General features: G+C 49.6%; 1 protein-coding gene across 1 annotated transcript; it reads left to right on the top strand.

The window, feature by feature from the left end:
* The first annotated feature begins 1,729 nt into the window (after window positions 1–1,729).
* On the top strand, window positions 1,730–27,172 carry LOC309811267 (BCL-6 corepressor-like). The gene is given in 15 exon segments (XM_082633878.1): window positions 1,730–1,768; window positions 2,840–2,968; window positions 4,331–4,888; window positions 5,541–5,594; window positions 6,067–6,253; window positions 11,632–11,877; window positions 13,123–13,304; window positions 13,635–13,652; window positions 13,656–13,889; window positions 18,770–18,936; window positions 20,087–20,232; window positions 20,668–20,745; window positions 20,903–21,059; window positions 22,486–22,773; window positions 26,641–27,172. Coding segments are annotated over 13 exon segments (2,316 nt in total). The 5' UTR covers window positions 1,730–1,768; window positions 2,840–2,968; window positions 4,331–4,414; the 3' UTR covers window positions 26,726–27,172.
* The last annotated feature ends 44 nt before the right edge of the window (window positions 27,173–27,216 follow it).

Consider the following 27,216-nt stretch of genomic DNA (forward strand, 5'->3'; position numbering starts at 1 on the left):
CTCCTTTAAGGGATTGTAGACTCCTTTGGGGCAGGGAGCATTTTCTTAAAAATAAAATTATTTTTGTAGGCTTGGGGATCTGAACACTATTCAGTAAAGTCAAGTTTTAAAAATGAATACATTTGTATTTTTAGAATTTCTCCTGGCTTCAAGGTCAAAAAGAAAAAGACACAAGAGCAGCTTTGCAAATTCACTGGGGGTCTTGCCTTTCCAGTGCTTTTCATTTTTATGTCCTGTGATTTTTGGGAAACCAGGAGCCTTTTAGTGTCGATTCTGGGTTACCCAACTGGGTAAGAGATAGTCTAGATAATGCAAATTTAGAGTTCAATATCAAATCATTTCCATTTAGCTTTGGAGTCATCTGAAAATTTGGATTTAAATGTTGAGTGGGTCTTATGTTCTTGGAACTGTCATTAGAAACCAGATACAGGAGTTACTGGTTGAGATCATACATGGTTATGTCCAGGTTATTGGACTTAACCATACTGGTCACTGACCAGCTTTATTCCTCATTGAAAACGAGTAGACTGGCATTCTGGATGATATGTCAGTCTCTTATGAGCTTGGTTGGCATTACTGAAAAAATAAAAGTTGTGGATCCGCAAACCCATAGACTATATAGACTATGTTCCCCTGCAGAATTCTAACTACGTGGCCACCTTATCTTCCTAATGTCCAGTGGGAGCAGTCTGGCCGGTCCATCTCGTTCTCTTGATCTGGAGTCCTCTGCAAAAGACATCCCCCTTTTCTGCACCAGCACATACGTCACAGCCCTGAAGAACGTGTAGACATCTGAGATACGTTAACAGTGGGGGAGGGCTGATATCCCGTGCACAGACACATAAATGCCTGTTAGACCTGGAAATTGAAAACCAGAGAGGTGGGGCCACACTGGTTTTGGCCCAGGCCACCAGCCACTGGTGTTCCCAGCAAAATGTTCCCAATGTGGGAGTTTGAGGAAGCAGGGAAAGGCAGGTGGTGTGAGTTTATTAGGACTTGAGGCCCTCAGCCTCGCACTGAGGCCAGCTGAACCCCCAGAGCGTGCTTCCTGCCCTCCTATGGGCTGCTACCCCTAAAGGTACTTGGTTTCAACAGTTATTTGTGCATCAGATTAAAGACTGAAGGGAGAGGGAACAGCAAGCCTGAATTCTTCATATCATACGCCACCTCCCTTTCTCTTATTATTATATAAGCAATTCATGTGAAAAACCAATAAGGCCAACAAAACAAAACAAAATTACCTGAAATCTTGCTATCCAAAAGTTACCATGAGTATTTTGGTGTATACTTGTTCCAGATTTTTCTTTATTTTCAACCCTTCATTAAGGCCATTGTAGTCTTGACAGATGATGCTGGCACAAGCACTTGAGATGAGGCTCCTCTTTTTAAAATACTGTATTTGCATTTGGCTTAATTTCTCCCAGGCCCTGCCTTGCCTGGTCCCCAGCGTGGTGTTTTCTGCTGCAGTCTCTGTAAATTGGAGTTGGGGTGATGGGGCGGTCAGGCAGGGCTGTGTGTATCTGTGTCTGTATGAGGGAGGGCGGGCACACTTTCCAGTGTTTCTGGGCAACAAGCAGGCACTCACTGCAGTTTCCTGTCCCTCAGGCCTGGGCTGTGGAGACAGGGGAAGTACCAGGAAGGGGTGGACGACCCCGACCCAGCTAAATGGAAGGCCCAGCTCCGCTGTGCGCTCAAGAAGAGCAGGGAATTCAACCTGATGTACGACGGCACCAAGGAGGTGCCCATGAACCCAGTGAAGATATATCAAGTGTGTGACATCCCCCAGCCCCAGGGCTCTGTCATTAACCCAGGTGAGGCCCCAGCTGCTGGGGAGAAGGTGGACAGTGTGCCAGGTTCTGGGCTGGACCCTGAAAGCGATAGTCGACTTGAAAGTCGCCTCGCTTACAAAGTTGAAGACTGGTAAATAAGGCAAGAAATCCTGTCCCTAGAAAGAACCCAGAGAACAAAAGATATAAACTCAGCACAGTCTTCCTGCCCACCCAGTGGAACAGTAAAGCATTAGAAAGAAGAGGGGGTATTGAGTCCTATAAAAAATAACTTCTCTTGGGACTCAACACTGAGAAGAGAGGCCAGGTAGTTTAGAAGAAGGAGGGATTAAAACTTAGAAGGTCTGAGTTGTTAACCTCGGTCTTTCCATTCCACTACTTGTGGGACATTGAATCAAGTCATTCAACCTTTTGAGCCTCAGCTTCTTCCACTATAAAATCTGGGTTCTCATCTTTCCTGCATATTTCAAAGGCTGTTCTAAGAATCAATTGACATGACATTATGAATGCTATTAAGTTCTCTTTATAAATGATGGGTAAGTGATCATTTAATTTGTATGGTATTTTTCCTAGGAGAATACCACCTGATCCCTATATTTACTCAATGTTTAGCAAGTTCGGACTAAGAGCCAGATAATTTAGACTTGACCTCCAGTGAATCTAGTGAGGCTCTGCCATGAGGGAAGGGTCTGTCTTCACAGTAAGCTTATAAAGGAGAGAAGCTGTGCTCCTTGGGTCCTTAGAAGGGATGCTAATGTGTAGAAAGGAGTTTAGAGTAGGAATTAAAAGATTTCTAGGAGAAGGGAGTAGGGTCTGCAGCTCCTGGATAGGGGAGGGGATGAGAGCTTGCACTGGGGCTCCGTAGGAGGAGCTGGGAGTGGGGTGAACACCCTTGGTTCCCACTCTTTGGCATTGAGGGTGCACACTGAACCCAAGGCACCTCTGTGCTGGCAGTGCCTAGCTTGAACAGTGGGTCAGCTGCAGGGATGACAGTGCAACGTGAGTGCCTCACTTTTGACCTTTGTTTGTGTGTGTGTGTGTTTCTCGGGTAGGATCCACTGGATCTGATCCTTGGGATGAGAAAGATAATGATGTGGATGAAGAAGATGAGGAAGATGAGCTGGACCAGTCCCAGCACCACGTTCCCATCCAGGACACCTTCCGCTTCCTGAACATCCATGGTGAGTGGGGTGGGGGGCGGGACAGAGGCATGGAGAGGATGTAAGGGGCTTTGATTTTGCAACCGTTGACACCATATCCACCATTGCACTGGGAGCAGCGACCAGGCCCTGGGGCCAGGCTGCCAGTCTGTTAGCAAGTAGGAGTCGTAGGCAAAGGAACTCCGTAGGCATAGTTATCCCAGTGGTGTGGCTTCTAGGCAGAGAGAGCATCTTCTGAATCTTATGTGATAATTCAGAGAAATTAAAAAATTAAATTCATTCTCAATCCCGCATACAAATACACAAGCTGTTATAAAGTTTGCTGATTTCCTTCAGGCCAAGTGCAGGGATCATTTTCGTGAATTGTAGGCAAACTCTTGTGCTATTTCCCTCGGTACAAATTTTCTGTCACTGCCTTAACAGCCTCTGCTAAGGCTGTATCATGGGAAACTTGTGGCTCTACAGCTCTTAGTACGAGGCTCTGATAAAATTTCTCTACTAGAGACTTTTATCTTTTTTAAAATTTATTTATTTATTTATTTATTTATTTTTGCGGTACGCGGGCCTCTCACTGTTGTGGCTTCTCCCGTTGCGGAGCACAGGCTCCGGACGCACAGGCTCAGCGGCCATGGCTAACGGGCCCAGCCGCTCCGTGGCATGTGGGATCTTCCCGGACCAGGACACGAACCCGTGTCCCCTGCATCGGCAGGCGGACTCTGAACCACTGCACCACCAGGGAAGCCCTATCTCTTTTTTAAATTGACTTTTTGAATTCAGCTTCCCAGGAGAGATGAGTTTAGAGGCTGGAGGGTCACAGTGAGACACAGCAGGTACTGCACCTCCCACTGCACATTCTGAGGAGGCTCGAGCACAAGGGGAACTGCTCTTCCACAGCATCTGCACTTGAACTTGTCACTGACCTGCTCCTAGTCATATGACTTGCATTCAGTTGAGTAGCTTTTCGCTACTTTTCTAAGTTCCATCTGGCTGGTAGGGTCCCATGAGATCCTTTGGCCACCTAGAGGATTCAGTGTATCAAGAGGATTCCTGTAGGATTCCGGAGTCCCTTCCCGAGGTGATGCCCCTTCTGTTGAGAATCAGGACGTGACTCTTACCTGTCTACTTGCCCTCCTTCACTTACCCTGTTATGTATAACCTTGCAACCAAGTGATGAGTAAAGACAACCATCATAGAGCTCTCTCAGGTTAATATTGCCACGGCTACATTCCCACTTGGTGCAATGTTAAGATTTGGACATTTGGAAATGTGAGATCCTTTCCCAAATCTTTGGCTCACTCATTCTGTTATTCTCACCCCTTAAAAGGATGCAACCCATTTCCAGGATCATGATTTCCCTTTTTTTTTTTTCATGTTTTTTTAAAGCTAATATTGTGTGTCCTTACGTTATGGGCCACCTTGGATCCTTTATGGAAACATGTGAACATATATTAAAAATAAAAAAGTAAAATGTGGCCACACCGGGATTTCATTGCCCTGAGAGAGGAGTTGGGGCGCATCAGTGACTTCCACGAAGCCTATACTTTCAAACAGGCTCCGGGCCAGCCAGTTTCCGGCTTAAGCAAGGAGAATGTTCCAGTGGTAACCAACAAGGAGAACCTGGCGACGCCGGTCTCGACTCCATTCCTGGAGCCGACCCTGGGGAGCGACGGCTCTGCGGTCACTTTCGGGAAAACCCAAGAGGATCCCCAATCATTTTGCCTGGGCAGTGCCCCACCGAGTGTGGACGTCACCCCCACCTACACCAAAGACGGAGCTGACGAGGCAGGATCAACCGATGGCAAAGTTCTGAAACCGAAGCCATCTAAGCTGGCAAAGAGAATCGCAAACTCCGCTGGTTACGTGGGCGACCGGTTCAAGTGTGTCGCTACCGGACTGTACGCAGACTCCAGTCAGCTCAGCCAGGAGCAGCGGGCATTGCAGGTGAGCCCCCCCCACCCGAATTTCAGGAGCCTGACCAGTTGTCAGGTTTTTTTAATGTGTGAAGAGGAGGGGGCCGGGGGTATGATAGGGCAGGACACTGGGCTGATTTGGTTAATGAAGCTTAGGATAATTTAAATGTTTGAAATGTGTCCAGTAAGGGGACGTAAGTGGATACTTTAAGTTATTCTGTAGATTTTAAGCGAACTCCACTCGAATGCCGATAACGGAAGTTTTAATTATTGCGAAGGATGTCTAAAAGACTTCATGACATTGACCTATCAATCGCTTTGATTTCTCTGCCGTTACTGTACGTTAACAAATATACCTAAAAGCGCTGCTTAGAATGCCTTATGTGATACTTGGTGGAGGTGTGTAGCGGCCGCATGTCTGTGAGATTCGTGCAATTTTTTTTTCCACCAAAAAAACAAACAAAAAAACCCAAAAAAACAAACCTTGCTTAAAGGGATAGAGTATGTATTTAACTTGCCAGTGAATGATAGATGTTGTATAGGAATTTCCTTAAGATGTTTTACTTTTAATTAAAAGACAAAGCCAAATTGTTTTGCAGTGTTAAGAAAAAAATTGGTTTATGCTTATAAAAATGGATGAAGTTATCTAAATGATCCATTGAGTGCCCATTTTAATTACATAGATGGAAGGATTACAAGAGGACAGTATTTTATGTCTACCTGCTGCTTACTGTGAGGTCAGTTCTTCAAATTTTTATTACTAGACTCTTACATAAACCTTTTGAGTTAAATTTCATTTCCAAATATACAAAGGGAAGTTTGTGGGCCATGGTCGTCTTTATTCATTGTGCATTTGTTTTCTTTTGTGTTTTTGTTTTGCTTTCTTTGCGTTGTGTTTTTGTTTTGTTTTATTTACCTTCGAAAGAGAATGTCTGCCTCTATGCCACAGTGTATGTATGGCTATACATACACACCACATATATCTCTACATACATATGGCTTTACGAATAAAGAGTGTGTGACTAGTTACACATAGACACTCTTACATTTTTATCGTTCAATTTTAAAATATCTCAGTTGTATCATAAATTGTGGTTGGTTTTGGGCAAACTTTTCTTTGAAAATACTTTCCTTTAAGGTAAGGGCAGTGAAATAGCTTTGGTGGTAAGGTGTGTCTTTTTTCCATCTCCATCTCCATTCTCTTTCTAGCGTGCAGTGATGCGCTTCTCAGAGTTGGAGATGAAAGAGCGAGAAGGTGGCCACCCCACGACCAAAGACTCCGAGGTGCGCAAATTCAGCCCCGCTGACTGGGAAAGGCTGAAAGGAAGTCAGGACAAAAAGCCAAAGTCGGTCGCCCTGGAGGAGGCCATTGCCGACCAGAACGACAGTGAGAGATGTAAGTGAACCCAGGTGGCTCGCGTGTGGTACCACGTCGGTGGGAACGGGGCAGTTCCGCTGCCAGTGCCGAGGGAGGTGAGAGGAAACAATACGCTTGCGACGGCCCAGCGTCGGGGTGCTGGCTGTTCGGAGAACGGGCTGCTCTGGCCACCCTTCCCAGCTGTGGATTGCAAGGCTGGGTGTCCTTTTGAGCGTTGCAGCATCCAGGAGTGAAGCACCTATGAAATGTTGTTTCCTGGCACGCATCTCCTTTTTCCGGAGAAATGCTCGTCCTGTAGTTAGTAATAGTCTGATACAGCAGAGCAGAGGAATGGCAGTGCAAGACCTCCAGCGTCGCAGGTACGTGTTCTGTTTTGTAGCAGGTACGGATCCGGGTTTTTGGTAGCAGTGGAATGACACTTGCAGCCAGAGCCAGACCCTCCAGAGTGACAGTCTCCTATGGGAGGGAGTGGAGAGTACTCGGATTCTCCCTCCAAAGGCAGAGGTTTCTTTCAAATGAGATGAGGGCTGATGAAGGCACCAGAAAGATGAGCATAATTATTTTCTGTGGCAGGCTTGTTTGCAGTCATTAGGAGTTGACGGCACGCTCCAAGGGCGTGGGATAGACGAGGGCGTTCTTCCTACCTGACGGGGTGTATTATGTTTTGGAGGCAAAATGGAGAGAAAGCTAGTGTTTGCCTCGAGTCACACTCTGCGGTCCCATCAGCTGCTCTCCCACTGGGGTTGACTTCGGGCTTTGCCCTCGAGACTTCCTGGGCTAATGAGATGTGTTGGCAGCAAGTGGAGGTCTTTCTCCCGCTTTCTTCAGTGTGCGTGCTTGTGGCCTGCAGCGTGCTCCGGACCCCAGAAACCTCACCGGTGATGGTGAGTGAGGGCACCTAGGTGAACGTCGAGGACAGGGTGGGCGTGACATCCTCCTGAGACGGGACAGTCGGGGGTGGTGGGCACGTTTGGGAGGTCCAGGCCCTTGGACCCAGTCGTAGGGTCGGCGTTCACCCGCACGCTTAGGTCGTGGGTGCCTGATGCAGTTCGGGAAAATTGTGGTCAGCAACAGCGTGTGCTTCTCTCTGCTGCTTGGAGCACTGCCCTCCCCCAGCTCCTCTTTGGGGTCAGACAAAGGCCTGTGGCCAGGGTTCTGGGTAAGCCACACCGGGACCGGTTTGTCCTATGTGGCTCCCGTAGAAGGGGATTTCTGTGGCTAGTCAGTGGCGGCCTTCCCTGAGGGATGGGGCTCTTGTTGTGCCTGGAGTAGACGGTTCCGAGCTCCTCCCCCTCGGGACTGGAATGAAGAACGGAGGGTCCAGGCCACCCTGGAGTGAAGCAGCAAGAAGGCCTCCCTCCTTGCCTGTGCTCACAGCTGACACACAGCCCTTACCCTCCTGAGTGGCCTCATGACTCAGCTCCTGGGGAAGTTTCTCAGAGAGATGTGATAAAAGTGGGCAAGGCCAAGTTCACGGGGATGCGCTTTTCTGAGGAGGGCACCTGCCTGCTCTGGGTGGACGGTGAGGGAGGCTGGAGGAAGGGAGCGGGCAGTTAACCGGCCTCGCGTCTTCTCGCCCTTTTCTCCAGCAATGTGGCCAAACCCAGGGTGGCCGCTGCCCTTCACGTCTCAGTGGCTTTACCCGCCCTTCTTCCCAGAGACGTTTGTGTGCGTCCTTCCCAGTCTTTCCTGCTGAGCTTGGAGACGAGAACTCGGTGTGGCTGATGGGGAGCAGGGCCTGAGCCCCAGACGATTCCAAAAGCCCCCTCCCCCCACCGCCTGCCTCCAATCTTAGACCGACCGACAGGTGTCTTCCTGGAGCACCCGGGACATGGCCCAGTGAGCCATGAATCGCCACCATGGGAGGGCAGGAGAAGGGTTGGGGAAGGTGAGGGGCTCCGTTTGAAAGGTTGGGGCAACGGAGGTGGGTTCCCCACCCACCCTCTGTCTTGTAGAGACGTGGGGTTTGTAAATAGCTGGTCAGGAAAGGTCACCTGAAGGGGCCACTGTTCTTATTGCGGCCTCCACATCCAAGGCACAGCAGGTGTTCATTCCATTCAGCTGGAAATGAATGGGCCTTCTTGTTGTTGGGCCATCATGTCTTGAGCTGATATGGGCTCAGGTCCTGCGCATGGGTGTCGGTGTGGCCGAGAGCCGAGCTGTGAGCACATGGGAGCTGGGGCGGGGATTTGGGGTGGGCAGGGGTCACAAAGAGGGTCCAGGACGCCTTCGAGATGCCTTCACCCTTGTGAGGCAGCCCCTACCCATGGAGGGACCAGGAGCTTCCAAGGTGGTGGGTGCTGTTTGCGTGGCCCTGGTTGTCCTGGTGCGGGTGCATCTTGTTGCTAGGGGCTTGTTTAAAAAAGGAATTAACTTGAAAACACAGGGGCCGAGATACTCATTTATTCTTTATGATCACATGGGTGGCTGAGTGACATTTTTATTTTGGAAGTTCACCAAATGAGTTTGGAGGTTCCTCAGACTTGGAAGTTCATCACTAGGAACCCTCAGTGGCATTTGAAGATGGGGCGGGGCCAGGAGGCATTGGTCCCTTCCTTCTCAAACTTGGAGTAAGCATCTCCCTTGCCAACCACTTGGCTGGGACAGGCCTAGGACCTGCTCAGTGGCAGTGCCTGGCCAGGAGCTGGAGGAAGCCTCCGTCAAGGGGCTTCATGAAACTTCTTTGCTCAGGGAACTTCTGTTCCAGCTGAGCACCTGCACGTTTGTCAACTACTTTGGAACAGAGATCCCCTGCACTCCTTCTGTAGCGGGTGTAACTTTGAACAAGGTTAGCCCTGACTGGAGGTGCTATAGTTAAGCTAGAGAGAAGGGGATTTTAATCCTGGGGAGCCTTCCAGCGACTCAGAACCCTCTCACCTTGTTTAGGCCTCACTGGGCATGGCTCAACCGTGGTGAGGGTGCTTTGCTGCCACAGTGACTTGTAAATGTTGCTGTGGTGATGCTTCTGTGAGGTGATGCTATGGTACAACCATAATGAATTTGGGATATGTGTGCTGTGAGCCATAGGACCATGCTGCAGGGACCACGTTCACATCTTGCTTAGACTGGGTGACCAAGGGCACATGGCTTCCCACTTTTAGAAGGGCCAAAAGTAGCAATGATGGCAAAGCCTGATGGTTAGGATCCCCGTGTATCTATTTCTCTCCCCATCTCCTTTGCCCTCGAGGGTAGTCCTCCTGTGGGTCGTGGTTAGAACAGTCTTGGAGAAGCTCCAGGTGACACGGAGCCTCTACCCCATAGCTGGTGGCCATGGGGCTCTTGGGCAGTCGGGGTGGGTGTCCTTCAGGTTTATTACTGGCCTGGGTAAGGTCACACGAGCGTAAGGTCTTGGGGGGCCTTAGCTGAGGGGAATTGAGATCTTTGCCCTAAAAGGCTCCGGGGTTGGGGGAAGGGTGGATGGACCTAGTTTGGAAAAAGAAACTTTCAAATTGGACATGGGGTTTCTTAAGGTAGCCCTTCCATTCCTCCATGGATCCCCTCCCACGGAGCTTTTAGGAAAGGCTGATTGGACCAGAGAAGTCCGGTGGTGTAACCAGCAGGGCTCACCTCTTAAAATTTCCTACATTTCAGGCCTGAGATTCAGGCTGGTCTGAAAGTCTTGGCATCTTTTGGTTAAAGGGATTTTTCCAGCCTTTCTCTGTGCTGAGCCCGGCCCATGATGATGAAGCCCACCCCTGGAGGGAGGCTAGCAGTAACATTCCCACTTTACAAGTGAAGGGGGCCGAGTTGTAAAGCGGCGCCATTCCTGCCCGAGTGTTTAAGAGGGTCACAGAGCAGCCGGAGTGAGAGTTGCAGCACGCCGTCTTCACCGGGCCTGCAGCAGCCTGGGCTGCATCACCCGTAAGCACAGGCCAGGAGTTTGGGGTTTCTCCTGCTGCCATGACAGGAGACCCTCGTGGTTGGGGTGATTCCACCATTCCGGCAAGAGTAGATGGGGATCCGTCCCACCTTGGGATACCCTCGGAGAAAAGCTAAGTGTGTTCCACCATTGAGAACACAGGTCAGGCTAGCCCAGGCCAGGGTGAGGTTCATCCCCACAATTGACTGCCATTAAATGCTGGGAATGGCCCCAAGAGAGGCTGATCAGGGGACCAGCCGGCTGGGCAGAAGTGGGAGTGATACTTGAAGGGGTCTAGGGAGAGGAGGAGGAATGCGAGCAGCATGTGAGGGGTGTGTCCATGATTTCATCTAGAAAAACGTGCTGTGGGAGCTTAGCTCAGGTGTTAACGAAATACCAAACTCATACACCCACCCCCACCCCCGGCTGGTGATGGACACAGGGTCATCTTCGGGGAACTCTTTAACAGCACAGTGATCGTTATGGAATTATTTGTGTGTTAGAAACAATGTGACTGGCAAAGCAGTTGAACTGTTTCTATGGCTAGAGCAAAAGTGAGGAGTGATGTTAGGCTGGGGTGACTGGAAGAAAAGCCCCAAGTGGATGCTAGATTGAGCACAGGGGGCAGGAGCAACACAGGCGGAGCTGGGGTGTGAGCCGTTCAGCCCTGCTGGCCGCCCCCCCAAAACCCCCCATGAAGGGGGTTGGAGTCTTGTCTTTGAAATGTCCTTAGATGCTTGTTGCCTGGGAAGGAAGGCCTGGAGACGTGCCAGGTGGGTGACTGGTGTCACTGAGGGCCTTCTTCCTAGACAGGAAATAGGAGCAGAGCCTCGATGGCAGTGAAATGCTTTTCCCCCCATGGGTGTGGAAAGAGGACAGACAGACTTGTAGCAATCTGGTTGAGTTCTTTGAAATTGCCCTTGACCCTTGTGTGTGCACCGGGAAGCCTTTCCTTTCCCTTTGCCAGGCTCCTCTTCCCTTGGTCTCCCCAGCTGCCCAGCCTCCCACCATCCCTTCCCTACCCTTTTGCTTCCCCCTCGCCCCTGCTGACCCAAGTGAACATTGGTGCTATGTCTGTGTAGATGGCAGTTGGGGGCTATTTGGTATCTTGATGACATCAGCCTTTTTTGTTTACTAGCAGCTGTTTCCATAGTAATGTGTAGCTCCGCCCTGATGGGTTGGATCTTACTGTGAGGTCACTCACCCCCCTTTAAGAGTAAGCCACCTTGGAGAGTTAAGCAGTCAGGGAGTTATCTCACATGCCTACAGAGGGCTGGTGTAGATGCCTCACCTTGACCCTTGAAGGATGGATTGTGAGTGGGCTACGCGCCTCCTTTTCTGCTTTCTTTGCTGGTTGTGTTCAGCTGTCCTTCCTTTGGGACGTCTTTCTGAGGGTTTAGTGCTTCCAGAGTGTGAGGCCCCTGGTCTCCAAAGGTGGGGGGTGGTCTGTTGGTAGCAGATTGCCTTGGGCATGGGGGTCCTGCCTGCTCCTGGTGACCTTTGTTCCCTCCTTTCCAGGTTGTCTCCCCTCCCCTAGGGGAGTGTTATGATGGAAGCAAACCTGACCCCTTCAAAGCCCCAGAAGACAGTGCTCTTCCTGAGGACATGGACACGGAGCCCCCCAGAGAGTCCCCCGCCGACCAGGCGGCCCCGGACACGTCACGCAGCCCCACCCTCCGCCTGAACAGAAAGCGCAAGGTCTCTGGCGTTAGGAACCACACTGAGACCAGTGTGCTCCCGGAGGACTCTCTGCTGAAAGCCAAGCGGAGACGGGTCTCCAAAGGTGAGCTCGGTTTCGCTTCGGGCCCGCAGGGCACCCTACGGAAGTCCTGGGGCGGAGCAGTGGAAAGTTCCAGTCCCACCCTGGAGCCCTGGGGGGAACCACTCACACCTCCCCACCCCCTACCCCCCACCCCCCCAAAGCCAGGTGCCGGGGCTGGAGCCCAAAGGTGGCCAAAGGCAAATAGGCCCCCTCCCGAGACTTGGTGACAAGTTCCAGCCAACACAGTGGCCACACCCCTCCCCTCCCCCACCCCTGTTAGTGATGTGTAAGACAGTTTGTTTCCCCCCGGCCCGTTCCGTGGGGCTTCTTCATTAATTTGTAGTTGTTTCTCCATTAGCGGACTGGCCTGAGAGGGAAATGACAAACAGTTCCTCTAACCACTTAGAAGAGCCACATTATAGTGAGCTGACCAACCTGAGGTGTGCATTGAATTAACAGGGCTCCATCCCAGAAAGCAGCGCCGCTCGCTGCACCTTAGAGACCGGCAGGAGCAGAGAGCAAACCTGGCCGGCAGGGCAGGAAGGAGGTGGCCCAGGCGGTTCAGCCTGCGGTCACCCCCCAGGGCAATAGCATCTCCGAAGAGAAACCTGGCAGGAAAAGGGCAGAGGCCAAAAGCAACAGAAGCTGGTTGGAGGAGTCCCTTAAATGCAGTGACAGTGAACAGGGTACGCACGGGGCGGGGGCGCTCCTGGAAGGTGGATCACCCGCCCTCTGTGGGAAACGGCCCTGGAGGGGGCCTGAGTGCCATCCAAGTTGACAAGAGTAGCGTGTGGTGAGTGGGGAGTTTTCTTCATGAGGTCCTTTCAGCCTGCTCACTTCCTTATGGAATGGACAGTGAGGCGGGAGCGCGACTTCCTGGGCTGCTCCTCATCACCCAGCCCGCGGCTGGGCAGGAAGGGAAGTCTTGGGTGAGCCCGGGCGCTTGTCAGTGCCCTCATTCCAGCCTCAGGCTGTCCCCAGTCGCCCTGTCCCGAGCCCCCAGGCCCCCCACGGGTGGGGACGGGAGCGCACGAAGGCCTGGCTTCTGCCCGCTCTTGTGGCCCTTTGAAGCGACTTGCCATTTGGCGTGTCGTGGCTTAGCCTATTTGCCGGTTGAATGTGGGATAATTAAAATATTAGTGCTTTGAAAACATAATCGGTATATCTTTAAAAACTGAAGCTGCTCCAACGATCCGTGCTAACAATGGGCTTTTCTTTCCTCACCGGCTACAACTGTGTGACGCCCGCTTCTTCTCCCCCTGACAGATGTGCTGTGCGTGGACGAAGAAATGGATTGGCAGCCTTCGCCCCCGCCGCAGAAAAACACCGACAACAGCGAGAAACCATCCGGGAAGCGACCGTGCAAAACCAAGCATTTGATCCATCAGGAGCCCAGGTGGGGCTTGCCGCTGCCAGGGGACTCCTATGTGGACAATGCGGATGGCAAGGTACCTCTTGCCCCTGGCTCTCTCCTGCCCCCCGGGCCTGTGCAGGCACATCCCGCCTGCCTACTTCTCTGCTTCTGGGGACAAAGTTTTCCTTTTCCTGAACCCCTCCCCCCAGAATATCACTGCCCCTTCCTAGGGGACCTGTCTCCTGGGTGGTGGTGAGGTTTCCAGCTAGTAAAAATGCACCCCCTGCCCCCCGCCCCGCCTCCCCCAGACAGAGAGGAGGAAAAGTGCTTTCCTCCACTCAGGTTTGTAACTCAGGGAGGAGGCGAACCAGGCGGGCGGTGGAAGGACAGCCTGAAATGTGTGCGCTGCCTGGTTTCGTGATAGGTGACCGTCCGGAGATTTTGAAAGCAGCCTGAGCCCAGTTCCGACTATGATCTTTCGCCGGCCAAGCAGGACCAGAAGCCCTTGGACCGTTTGCAGCAATTGTTACCAGCTTCCCAGGCCTCGCAGCTGACGTGCTCAAGCTCCCCTCCAGAGACCACCCAGTCCCGCCCGATGCCACCGGAAGCGCAGAGACTTACTGTCAATAAGAACGTGGGCGAAACCCTCCTACAGCAGGCCTCCCGGCTTGGCTACGAGGTGAGCATGCTTGTGGGTGCCCCGGATCAGGATCCGCCGGCTGCTGCTCCTTGGGTGGGGGACACACTGGCTGGGGATGGGGGGGCGGGTCTCAGAGCCCAGCCCCCTCCACGTGGCGGGCTGGGCTGGGTGTTCCAGCAGGGTGTTTGCGTTGGCCCCGCTCACACTGTGGGCTCTTTGGTGGCTTGTTCAGTCGTGGTGTGAAAAGAAAGGCAGGCCTCTCTGACGTTCCGTTCCCGTTCAGGCAGGTAGGCTGCTTTGGCCAGTCCGGCTCACTTATCTCTGATATAAAATCTGACCTAACCCAGGGCTTGGCGACCAGGGGAATTTTAATGAGCCCTTTGGGTTCTGAATAGCAAGAAGGAGAGTAGTTATTAGCTCTAATAACTTGTGCTGTTTGGGGCAGAGTGATGCCCCTGTGGGGTAGCGGGTGGGAAGTGTCTGTGCAGAGTAGGGGTGGGAGTGGGGCAGACCTGAGCAGTCTCTTTCTGAGAGGGCACGGGAGCCGAGGGCTGATGGGCGGGGAGCAGGGGTTGAGCCTTGCACAAAACTCCTGTCCACACTGCTGTATCCCAACCCAGCACGCTGATGACAGTGATGGCCTCTATTGCTGGAGCAACATAGAAAGAGAGCTGACGTCTGCCTAAGCCCGTGTGACCTGTAGTAACTCCTTTCACCCTTTTAACATCTTCACTGGGAGTAACGAGTTCTAGCCCACTCTCGGATGAGGAAACGGAGCCTCAGAGGGGTTGGCTGATACCTGTACAGGTAGCAACCCAGCAGTGCCCCACAGCCCACCACGCTCCTCAGGAAGACGGGCTCACACTGGAATTGCCCTTTTTACAGTTCAAAACCTCTGTGAGGCAGATGACTGTCTCTGCCCTGTGCAGTTCCCCCACCATACTTGTCAGGAGCAATTGGGATGTAATAGCCCACAGGGCAAAGGCATTTTTCTGTGCTGGCGTCAGCCCTCTGGGAGTTGAATGGTGACAGTAAAAGGCGGTTCAGCAGGCTGAGCGTGGAGGTGTGGCTGAGCACTGGGGTGGCAGGACCCAGGCTGGCCCGCAGCCCTGGCGCCCACACCCTCAGCCAGCTCTGTGCCCCCGTCCCCCGCCTCCCGTCGTGTCCCCCCACCCCAGTCCATAGTGCCGTGAGCCCTTCGAAGTGTGCCTGCCTTGGCCCTAAGGCATGACTGGGGGTGGGAAGTTGGAAGCACTAGGGCTCTGCTTAGTTTGGGGGTGTTTTTTGTTGTTGTTGTGGGTTGAATGTGCTGTTGTTTATATCTCCACGTCCCTTGGAGACCTCTCCATTAGCTAGAGAGCACTTTCTGGTAGTTGGCGCAGTTACTTGCAGGTGAAGTCCAAGGAGCACCCAGTTGGCTTCCCAAGAGCTGAGAGCGGGCGCCTAGGAGGACGGAGCAGATGTTGCACATGGTGCTGAGCTGGACCCCCCGTGGTTGAGAAGATCGTCTCGTTGCTTCCAGCAAACGCTGGAGGTGGGGGGGAGACCCCTCACCCCAACTTTTGGGTTAGGGTTGAGAAAGTAGACTCCCGCTTCCAGCAAGTGCTGGAGATGGGGGGGTGGGGTGCTGCTGCACCCGCCGTGGAGGGCGGGGCTCCGAGCCCCACCTGTGAACTCGGCATCATTTCCAGCAGCCTCCCTTTGGGACCAGAGACGTCAAAAGACCCTCGTTGGTCCTCTAAGACAGTTTCCATTTTGGTTTGGTGGCTCTGAGGCCTGGACCAAGGGGCACTTGATCCATACTGTTTTAGGCTACCTGGCCTTTGATTGCACAGGAAGCCTTGGGAATGTTTACGGTGGGATTTGTTTTTTTCTTCAAATGTAAATTTCAATATGTAGATTACACAGATCACCAGTGTTGATGCTGAACATTGTGACAAGTAGATGAACGCTTTCAACGTTGAACCCAACTTTCTGGGATTTCTCTGGGCAGAATTTTAAATGTTGGGATGATGGCCCAGTTGGGAGATGTGGCAGCTTAAACCTTTTAAAATGGAAGGACAGTTTGCTTAACCATATAAGGGTGTGGTTTGGGAGGGTTTTCCTGAAGTTTTGTCTTCAGCATTCTTGGTTATTTTCTTCTGCTTAGCCAAAGATACCATGTGCAGTATAAAGGCTGTCTGAGCTTTATGTCATGATAATCTGGTTCTGGAAGTTTAGAAACACACTCTGGCTTCAGATCCGCGTTAAACAGATCCCTTGCGTGGCCAAAGACCTCAAACCTCTCCCTCCTGGGAAAAGGGCTTCTATTTCTTAGACTAAAACGCCAGTGTGCAACCACATGCTTGCGCCTTTAGCGGTGATGGTTAAATTTTCTATGAATTGAATAAGTCATGTTTATTAAAACGTTAATGAGGCATTTAATTAATTAACAACGTCGGGCTTATGGCCTTTATGGTTACATTTTGCGGGTAATGGCATTCGGCTTATAGCCGCTGAACAGAGAGCTGTCCGACAAAAGCAGTTTGACTTTGCTTGGGAATGGCTGGGCTGCCCTTCAGACACTCCCGTTTATTTCTAGCGGAGAAAATAAAGCAAGGAATGTGTTGCGTCGACAGACTCGCCCCGCCTCTTCGCCTTTCAGTTAGAGAAAGTGTTGGTGGCGACGGTTGCCATCCATTTAGAGGCCATCACCCTCGTAGCTAGGAGAGTGTAGTCAGCCCACTTGACCCCCAACAGAGAAGGCCTGTGGGATGCTCGTCACAGCGGGATTGCATCCCTCTAACTGGGGCCCTCTTGGGCCTTTTGAATCTTCCCAGCTGACCAGGTACCAAAGCCCTGAGTTATAGGTCTAGTGCTTCATGTTAATTGAACTTGGGATTTAATATCTCTGGGCCTCAGTTTCCAAGTGTTGAATGAGGATAGTACTACCTTCCTTTCGTGCTATCTCCTGGGTTCCTGTGGGTGACAGAAGACGTCCTCATCTGGGGAAATGAGAAGCACCGTGTAAATAGTGGGATCAACGTGGTTGGGTTAGGACAGCCCGTGGCCAAAGGTCTGACCTGGCCGTGGGGCCACTGCTGCCTTTGCTGCCATCTCCCAGGAGAAGAGAGTTGACTTACCCATCGGCTCAGACGGCCTTCCATTTCTAGGTACCCTTGAATCTGCCCTCGTAGTGATGAAGGTTTCCAGGTGAAGGCCATGATTGTCACAGCACATAAACCCTGGGTTGAGTAAATTGATCTGTGCACAGCAGTTGGTGGCGTTCAGAACTGATCCCAGAGCCACGTGACGAGGCCTCTCCCTGGCTGGGGCACACAACTCATTAGCTTGCAGCCGTCCACTCAAGTCTGGCTAGTGAGGGCCTGCTAAAAGAGCAGCAGCTTCATGCGGTGTCCTGGATACCAGGGCTCGGGGCAGGTGGCCTGGGAGCCCAGAGGATTGTGGGCTTTCTGGCAGGTTGGGATGTAAACGGAGAAACGCATTCGTGGGCGTGCCTTTTCTCTTCCTCCTGTTGTTTTGGAAGGGAGCTGCTGCAGTGACCTGAAGTAACAGGGCACCGATGGCCAGGTTTACCAGCATGCCCCATTAGGTTCACGTGGTAAGCAAATGGAACATTCTAGTTCGCTCCCAAGTGAGTGGTCACCTTTGATTGGCGTGTCCTCCAAAGGGCATAAAAGGTTTTACAGAACCCATCTCGCACTTATGGGCGGCTAGAATGACCCCCGTTTTAGGTTTAACAGATGAGTTACCTGAGAGATGTCACAAGGAGGCCTGTTCTGACCCTATCCCATCCCCCCTTACCCAGCAGACCATGTGCTGGGCCACATGCACGTTCTGCCTACTCCCAGCTCTCAGAACCTGACAGCTCTCTGCTGGGCATGACTTACCCAGTATAAACAGTATAACGTGTTTTCTGGTGGCAAATGCTTTCGATGTGTCTGAAAACTTTCTTAAGGTAATAAAACATGGAATAAATTCCTGCTCTGCTTACTGGGAGTGGTTCATATTAATATTTTAACAAGCCAAAGAAATAAGGTTAATAACAGTGATTCTAATGCACAGTGTTGACACAGAACATCTCCGGTGGGCGGGGGCGGTGAATGTTTTATTTGATTCTTGAAATGTGGAGGTTGCAGCCTGTGGTGTATCAGGTTCCTGTCATTAACTTGAGTAAATATGAAAATATTAGACTGATTCTGCCCCGAGAGGGTGGAGTGAGGCAAAATAGAGGGTGGGGTTATTGGAGGCATTTTGTGTCATTCCTCGAGGATGGAGGGAGAGAGCTTCTCTTTAACTCTACTTAACATACAGACAAGAGCATCTGAGGCCCAGGTTCTGATTTGGGGTCTTAACCGGGGCCGCGAGGATGTAGCTGACCTGGGTGTCCCTGCTTCTCTAAGCTGGGGAATGTTCTCCGGCTGATTTAAGCTCTCTTTAAGTGTTGGTCATCCATACTTTTATCTAAACTTGTGTTATCGTCCACTGCCACCGACTGAACAGACCCATCAAGTGAGAATGGTCTGTGCTTGGCAATGTGTCATCTAAGATGTTAGCAGCCGTGACACCTCTGTACTGGTCACGTCGGCCCCTGGGCTGAGGGCTTTCATCGCTATCCGAATGCATCCTCTCAGCAGCCCTGTGGAAGCTTGGAGAAGTTCAAGGGTAACTTGCCCATGGCCAGGCCACTGGTGCAGCAGAGCCTTAGACAACACTGTCTGTATCTCCAAGCCCTTCTCATGCACTCTCGCCCCCCACCAGGATGCCTGCCGCCTGCCCGCGCCATGGTGGGCTTTTGGTCCCCAGGATGTATGCCTTTGAAAGTGGGCACCGCCAAGCTATGGGGAGGTCACCCTTACAAGGTTCACTGTATGGTGGTCTGATGGTATTTCCTCTCCTCTCCTCTCCTCTCTCTGTAGGAAGTGGTCTTGTACTGCCTGGAGAACAAGATTTGTGATGTGAACCACTGCGACAATGCAGGTTACTGTGCCCTGCACGAGGCTTGTGCAAGAGGTTGGCTCAACATCGTACGACACCTCCTTGAATATGGCGCCAATGTCAACTGCAGTGTCCAGGATGGAACCGGGTCAGTGGCGGTCTTGCTCTTGGCCTGGCCCTGCTGGGGCATAGGCAGTGGTTCTCAGGGTGTGCGGGGAACCCCAGAAGGAAAGATGGAGAGTGAGTGCCATGTAAGCACACTGATGGCGGAGTCCTCTAGAATGGAATCGGACAGATCTTTCTGGCAAATTTACATAGAACTTTAAAACTCTGTGACGCTCTTATGGACAGAAGTCCCTGAAAACGTTGAGCCTGCATGAATAATCAGGGGTGTTCTCTTTTAAGGCCCTGGACTCTTCACCAGCGTCTGTTGAATCACAATCTTGAACATATATGTGAGCTGAAAGTTGTAGGAGTTCAGACAGGTCCAGTGGCACCTGGCTTGATAGGACCTGCCGTGTCCACCCACATCCCCGGGCCTGGCCCCCACTCTGTCCTTGACCTCGGTTTACTGGCCAGAGGCCCAGGTCTGCATCAGCCCAAGCGTCTTCCCGGTTGTACCTGGGACGCCACCACGAGGCAGGGCACCAGGGCTTTCCTGACGGTCATGAAATCAGCAGAACCGTGAGGTGTTTGGTGGTTCATGGCGTCCACACAGCATCCTTTCTGGATGGGGCTGCGGCCAGTGTTCCCGACCCCAGCGGACACGGGCAGGAGGACTCTGTGCCCTCCTGAGGACTCGCCCTGCCTGTCGACTGCTGCTGGGCGAGAGGGTTGATCACTCATCTCCAAGTTGGTTTCAGGAGAGGTTCCACTTTGCCCCTAGTTTCTTCTACAAACTGCACTTTTGGGGTTTTGTTTGTAATGGTGTAACAATGGCTTCTCGTATCTGCTTCCGTGATGCTGGGGTTCTTCCCCCGACCCTGCCGTACGTTACCTTCTTACAGTCTGTCACTATTTAAGTTCATTGGAAAAGTTTTCATCGTGGCCTGAGTTCCTCCTTGGGCCATGCATTAAGAGAGATTTGCATTGAAGAATTAGGCCTGAGATGGTCCCTTCACCTGTCCCGTAAAGGGTTATGTGTTGAAATAACAGAATAATTTGTCACAGCGACCGTACGCTCACCTCCTCGGTGAAATAGCGCGCCTACGAGGCTTGGCCGCACACGCTCGATGTTGCCCCGTGTCCTTAGAAGCAAGCGTCGCGTGCACAGGTGTAATCCCCCGCACCTCTCCTAGGCCTCTCCACGATGCTGTCAAGAATGATCGTCTCGAAATTGTCCGCTTGCTCCTCTTCTACGGTGCTGATCCTACCCTGGCTACATACTCAGGTAGAACCATCAAGAAAGTGAACCACAGCGAACTTCTGGAGAAGTTCTTAACAGGTACGGCAGAGGTCAAGACGCGGTCTTGTTCAAGCAACTAGACGGTGACTTCACAGCCTTTCACCTGGGTTCCCCCTACCCCCACCCCCCGTTTACTCTAAGTGACCCTTTACTGGGAAAAGCGGCCCAACATTAGTCTGTCAAAGAAGAGATCCATACTTTGAGTTTTGCAAGGTGGGGGGCTGGAAAACTCTTAGCTAGCCAGGCTAGCTTTTGTTTGGCAGGCTGGGGCGGTGAGGCGGGCAGTCCCTCAGGAAGGCGGGTGGACGCGTGGGGAGGTTTCAGTCAGATATCTGGAGGCGTGTGCAGTGGGACTTGTCAGGAGGTGACACCAGCCCCAGCGTGAGATGTTCCCGAACTCCAGCAGCATTTGCCTCTTACCAGCAGGCGTTATCTTGTTTCTCTCTCTCTCTCTCTCTCCCCCTCTCTCTCCAGACTGTTTAAATAACCTGCAGGCTCCTGACGATGGTAACCCCGGTTGCTCATTGGAGTTCTCTGGCAGCTGTGTGTGTGGTGAGCAGCCTTGTTCGTTTCAGTTGGGCTTGTGGGGGTGGGGGTGGTGCTGTGAGCAGGGCTTGCTTGGGAAAGAATTTTTCCAGGGTCCTTTTGGAGAACAGCTGGAATCTTGCTCCAGCTTACTGACCTCTCTCTTGTTTGCCCCCCCGGTTAGAACCAGATGATGAAAGTGGTTACGATGTTTTAGCAAATCCCCCAGGACCGGAGGACCAGGATGACAGCAACGAGGCCTATGGTGACCTATTGGAATTTGAATTTTCCGAAGACCCCCTTTTGCCGTGTTACAACGTCCAGGTGTCCGTCGCTCAAGGGTGAGCGTGGCCAGCGTGTGGTCAAGAGCCAGCCCAGCTGCTCTGTGGGGTGGCAGGAGTTAGAAATCCCCTTCAGCAGATGAGGGTGGATGGGTTCGGGGGGTGAGTGAATTCCTCACCAAGTGTCCACCGACCTCACATAATGCAGAGGAACTTTTCCAGAAAAGTTTGGGGGGTGGGAGGGCTCCCCAGCCAACTGCCCTCATTGGAACACACCCCTAGAGCCCAAAGGACACGGGAGTCAGTGACTGCAATTGCACAGTTTCAGTCACTAAACTCTTGGGGAAGGGATCCTCCCCAAATGGCTACCGTAGGGGCCTTCCAAGGCGCGTGAGGTCCACGGGACGATACTTATGTGTACCCTCTTCTCGTATAAGATCAGAGAAAGCCGTATGTGGCACCTGGGATCTTATGTGTCTTCAGATTTGCTTAGATTGAGTCTTGTCCCCACGGTCAGGCCACTGTGCCCCATGACCAACCCTTCGGAGTGAACACATCAGGAGACCTTGCTCTGCTGTGTGTTGACCCCGGTGCTTAAGGAGTAGCATCCTCCTTGGACTCTGAGGCTGGGAACGTGTCTGCCTTTGTGGTGACATTCTATTCGGGATAGAGATCATAAAGTGTGGCAGGGTATCAGGAAGGATTGTACCACCTCCCTTCTCGAAAAAGCCTCACTCCCGGCAGCATTGAGGGGCGGGTTGGAGGTGTGGGAAAGGAAAGGAAAGCCAGGTGACCTCGAGTGTTTCTCATGCTCTCTCCGTGAGGGCCGGAGGAGAGGAGAGGTCAAAGAGGTGTTTGCCATCTCCCTTGGGTTGGCATACAGACTGGTTTTCCCCAGTGACTAGAACGGGGTGCACTTACTTGGAGAGGGGTGACCTGAGTTGTGGCCAGAGCCAAGGCAGCACTGGGGTAGCCTGCAACGAGGCTCGTTCAGGGGCGCTGCTCCTGCTTTTGTCTAAGTTGGCTGATCCGCCCTAGGTGGTCTCTTAACACATGCACCTGAGTGCAGAGTTCCCCCGCTAGAAGTAGATCTTCTGGGCTTCCCTGGTGGCACAGTGGTTAAGAATCCGCCTGCCAGTTCAGGGGACACAGGTTCGAGCCCTGGTCCGGGAAGATCCCACATGCCACGGAGCAACTAAGCCCGTGCGCCACAGCTACTGAGCCTGCTCTCTAGAGCCCGCGAGCCACAACTAGAGAAAGCCCGTGCGCAGCAACAGGCCCAACGCAGCCAAAAATAAATAAATAAATAAAATTAAAAAAGAAAAAGAAGAAGTAGATCTTCTAAGGACAGTGAGAAGTGGGGTGGGGGTGGGGTAATCAAAGGGGAAGTAGCAGGCCCTTCCACCGCCAGGAGACGGGTAGTTCATAGTTGGCAGCGCCTCTAATTTTGCCGGAAACTCAAACCACTGTCCTTTCTCTGGTGTAGGCCTCGTAACTGGCTGTTGCTCTCAGACCTGCTCAAGAAACTGCAAATGTCCTCCTGCATATTCTGCTGCAATTTCCCAAATGTGGAAATTGTCACCATCGCGGAGGCCGAGTTCTACCGGCAAGTATCAGCAAGTCTCTTATTCTCTTGCCCCAAAGACCTGGAGTCCTTTAATCCGGAAAGTAAGGAGCTCTTCGATCTGGTGGAGTTCACGAACGAGCTTCAGACTCTGCTGGGCTCATCCGTGGAGTGGATCCTCCCCAGAGACCTGGACTCAGACGACGACTGGTGAGCTCGCCGGGGCCCGCCGTGTACAGTGTGTCATGGTGTTAATCCTCGTGCATATGTGTCATAATACGACTATTTCTGTAAAGAAAGGACACTATGAGACACGACTCGAGTCGGAAGGACTTTGAAACATGTTTATTTCTTTTTAAAATTTTAAGTCAGTTTTTATGAAGTTGTTAATAAAGTTTCTTTACTTTTCAATGAACACATGCTTTGGAATATGTTTGTTTTTACTCGGAACAATTGTTTCTTTTCTTTTTTAAGGAGGAAAAAAAAAGGAAAAGGAGCTCCACACTTTGACTTAATTTCCTACAAAGCTCCGACGACAGAGGCCATAACTATTGAGAGTTGCTTTTGGGGCAAATTAAACCAGTAAAATTTTAAACTCTTCCTCCATATTAAAGGGATTGAATAAATTGGCCACTTTGGTGCACCTGTGTCCTGCGAATTGTCCAATTGGAGATGGAGGTTTAGAAAGTGAGTTTCAGTCTTGTTTAAGTCTCTTCCCATCAGACTGGTCTCGTGATTTCCTACACACCATGTTACTTCCTGTCTACCTTTCCTTGGTGGTGTTCATGCCTGGATTGTCTCCTGTACCTGCTCAAACCTTGGTCCATTCTCATTTGTACCATGGAAGTTTGTCATGCTGGATACTGTCAGAATTAATCTTACTTAAGTTTGTGTTAAGCCACAAACCACATGTTTTGTATATTTTCTGTTTTCTCTGTTTGTTTATATTTTTATGGTTTCTCTTCAAGAAATAGGAAGGGAAATAGCAAGATGTAAGAGCAAAAAAGTCATCATTCTCTTTCAATTGTTAGAACATCTATCTGCAATCATAATTATGCTGCACTGTGGTATGTGTTAAAATAGGAAATATATGTAACGTCCCGTAGGAGCAGCAAACTCAGTGGTGTTGGTGAGGGTGTGTCATGGAAGTAATCACAAAACAGGTGACTCTTGATTAGGGTCCTGAAAGATTAGTGTGCCTTCCCTGTGTCCAGTAGTGGTCTGGAGGGGTCAGGAAGCCTGCCTTTCAATTTGAGGGAACAGAGTGTTTGAGGTCCTCTCTCTTCTATTGCTCTAGTGCACTGCAGAGCAGCTAATAAAATACTGGGTTTATAGTTGACGTTTAAATCACTGATTGATCATCAAGATTGGCATGTATCTTTGGAAATGAAAATAGGAAGAATCGTATGCTTTTACTTTTTTTTCTTTTTTTTTCCTATATCTGAAAAGGTATGTAGTAATTTGCTGAGTGGTTGGGGATAAAGTTTGCAGTATTCAGTGTATTCAGTTTTAGTATCTAAATAGAATTAAAATGTTGCTGTAAACTGGAATAGCATTTTGTTACTGACAAGTTTTAGAATGCATCTGTTCGTCAATTACCTGTTTGGGAAGATTGTAGTTAATGATTTTGAGAATGTGGCTATAAACCTCCAACTGACTCAAGAAAAGCAAATAAGTCAAGATTGACAAATGTATAGGCTCTTCATCTTATTGTGTGTGGTTTTTTTTTTTTTTCCTTTTAGTTATTTGTCAAGGTATAAAGAATTCTATCACACTTAAGACAAGTTAAGTAAACTTCACGGGGTGTATTCTGACATGGCATGGAGCAAATCACATGGCCTAGATCTTAAAGGTGATTTTATGTTTAAACTTTCATGAAAACATATGTGATTGAAGCACACTAACATATTGATACAGAAGGCAGTTAGTTTTTGTCTTTTTGTGTGTGTGTGTGTGGTACTGTTGTGGCCTCTCCCATTGCGGAGCACAGGCTCTGAACGCGCAGGCTCAGCGGCCATGGCTCACGGGCCTAGCCGCTCCACGGCATGTGGGATCTTCCCGGACCGGGGCACGAACCCATGTCCCCTGCACTGGCAGGTGGACTCTCAACCACTGCGCCACCAGGGAAGCCCTAATTTTTGTCTTTTGATACATGTGAGCGCAGCTTTCATTTTGCTGAAAGAATATGACCAGTTTTCAGTTTGGGATTCTACCATTTAGTAAAAATAGTCCACTTAATTTTAGAAATAAGACATTTAATATATAATACCTAATAATACTTTTATGTATGTTTTTTTACTGAAAACATTTATTGTAATACTGTGAAGAAACTATGCCATTCTAGTCTTCAAGACTTAAATGAATCAAGTGTTTATTAGCTGTTGTAGTTTTTAAACTAATAAAAGTCAGTACATCAGCAATTTGTAAATACAGTTTTTAAAATAATGCCTTAACAACTTTACAGTGGTTATAATGACTGTATTTAGGCCTAAAGTTAGTTAATAATTTGACTTGAAGGCTTTTTAATAGTTTGATGGTGCAGATCAGGGATAGGTAAACTCTGGCTGGTGGACCAGATCCAGCCCGTCGCCTGGCTTTGTAAAGGAAGTTTTTCTGGAACATAGTCGCACCCATTGTTTACATGGTAGTTATGGCTCCTTTCACCCTACACCAGTGGGGCAGAGTAGTTGCAACAGAAACTGTATAGCCCACAAATCTGGAAATGTTTAAATTTCGATTTTAAAAATTGAAAAATTCTTTGAGCCTATACAGGGCAAGTCCATTGACCCCTGAGGTAGAAAACAGTCAGGAACTTGTGTGCGGAAGCCAAATGGCCTAGGTTCAAATTCCCTTTCTCCCATTTCATAGCTAGTGACCATGGGCAAATCACTTAACCTCTATGCCTCATTATGAGGTTTAAATGCACTTATTTGTATAAATAGTGCCTGGCACATACTAAGCACTGTGTAAGTGACTGCTGTTGTTTCTGCTTGGAGCTTTAATAAGTTATTGTTAATAGAAAACTGACACTCATGATTTTCCTTTTAGAGTAACAAAGGCACTTTGAGTCTTTTACTTTTTTAGGAATGTAATAAGACTTTTTTCATTTACAGTCAGTGTTCCCTGTTACCAAAATTTACTTTATGAATATAAAGAATTGAATGTCTTCAAGACAGTACTTTTGCTTAAATGTCAAACCATTATTTTCCCAAGGCACATCAAACTGGCTCTGCATAGTCCAGGCCTCTAAGGCTTGTGTGCATACCTTAGGTAGCATGTGAGATACATTTTGTAAATATAGTTTTTTAAATAATGCTTGAGACTTCCCTGGTGGTCCAGCAGTTAACACTGTGTGCTCCCAATGTAGGGGGCTTGGGTTCGATCCCTGCTCAAGGAACTAGATCCCACGTGCCTGCCATAACTAAGAGCCCACATGCCACAACTGAAAGATCTGGCATGCTGCAACTAAAGACCCGGCACAGCCAAACAAACAAACAAATAAATAAATAAATCTTTATAAAAAATAAGTAAACTAAAATAATGCCTTAGGAGTTAGGAAAAGAAAATATTAGAACATTTTTACCTTTGTATTATTTTAAAAAATCTGTGTAGTTTATCATGTACATAAATTATATGTATGGAACTTTGTGTATATAATTTGTTAATAAATAAGATGCATATTAAAAAGTTTTCTTATGGTTTGCCCAGTCAGGTGTTTGGAGGCCATTGGAGGACAGGATGATGAAATATAGGGCCTCAGCAAAGATAGACTTTAGAACCAATTCCCTGACTTAGAAGATAAGGAAAATAATTCATAGACTGTAATTGAGTTGTCCAACTTTACATAAGTGTTCAGCAACAGGAAATCCAGTGGCTAGAATCTAATCACTGACCGAGCAGAGTCTGGGTCACTGTACTCGTAAACCAGAAGTGACTGTTGAATTTCTCAGGTTGATGCTCCTGGCATATATGCTTGATATGTGTGTGTGTGTAAATCTCTGACATAATAAGCCATACTCAGGCACACCCTGTTTCCTTATTCAAGCATCTTAATTTCATCCCATTAAATCTTTGAAGTATCAGACTACCAGAAGGCATGAAGAAACCTGGGCTGAGAGTCTTCATTCCAGGAGACCTGATCTTGACTGCATGGCTGGTTTGAGGCGCATCACTCTGAACTGCAACACGCTCATTGGTGACCTGGGTGCAAGTGCTTTGGCAGAATCTCTTAGGATTTATGGCTTAGAGGTAAATTCTAAAATTGAAAATATTGAATTTTTAATATGAAACATGCTTAGCTTTTGGCATGATACTATTGTGATAGGATTTTTTAAAGCCTCATTTTACTGATAGCTTTTATTTTGCTTTTAAACTTTCTCTAAGAGTTGCATATATCCCTTATAGAAAATACAGAGTAACAAGAGAACAATTACCTATAATTTTAATACCCAGATATAATCACTGTTCATTTTGGTGTATATACTTTCAGTCTTTTTTTGTCTACAAATATATATGTACACTTAGGGATTACAAAAATAGAATTGTAGTATACTTGCTATTTCATATTCCTGCTTTTTTCACTTAATGATGTATCATGTAGTATTGTGTCGTATTGATGTCCCATAGTTTAATCAATTCTTTGCAATTCTATTT

This window comes from Mesoplodon mirus, assembly GCF_964341445.2.
Source record: "Mesoplodon mirus genome assembly, chromosome: 10".
Classification (NCBI taxonomy): domain Eukaryota; kingdom Metazoa; phylum Chordata; class Mammalia; order Artiodactyla; family Ziphiidae; genus Mesoplodon; species Mesoplodon mirus.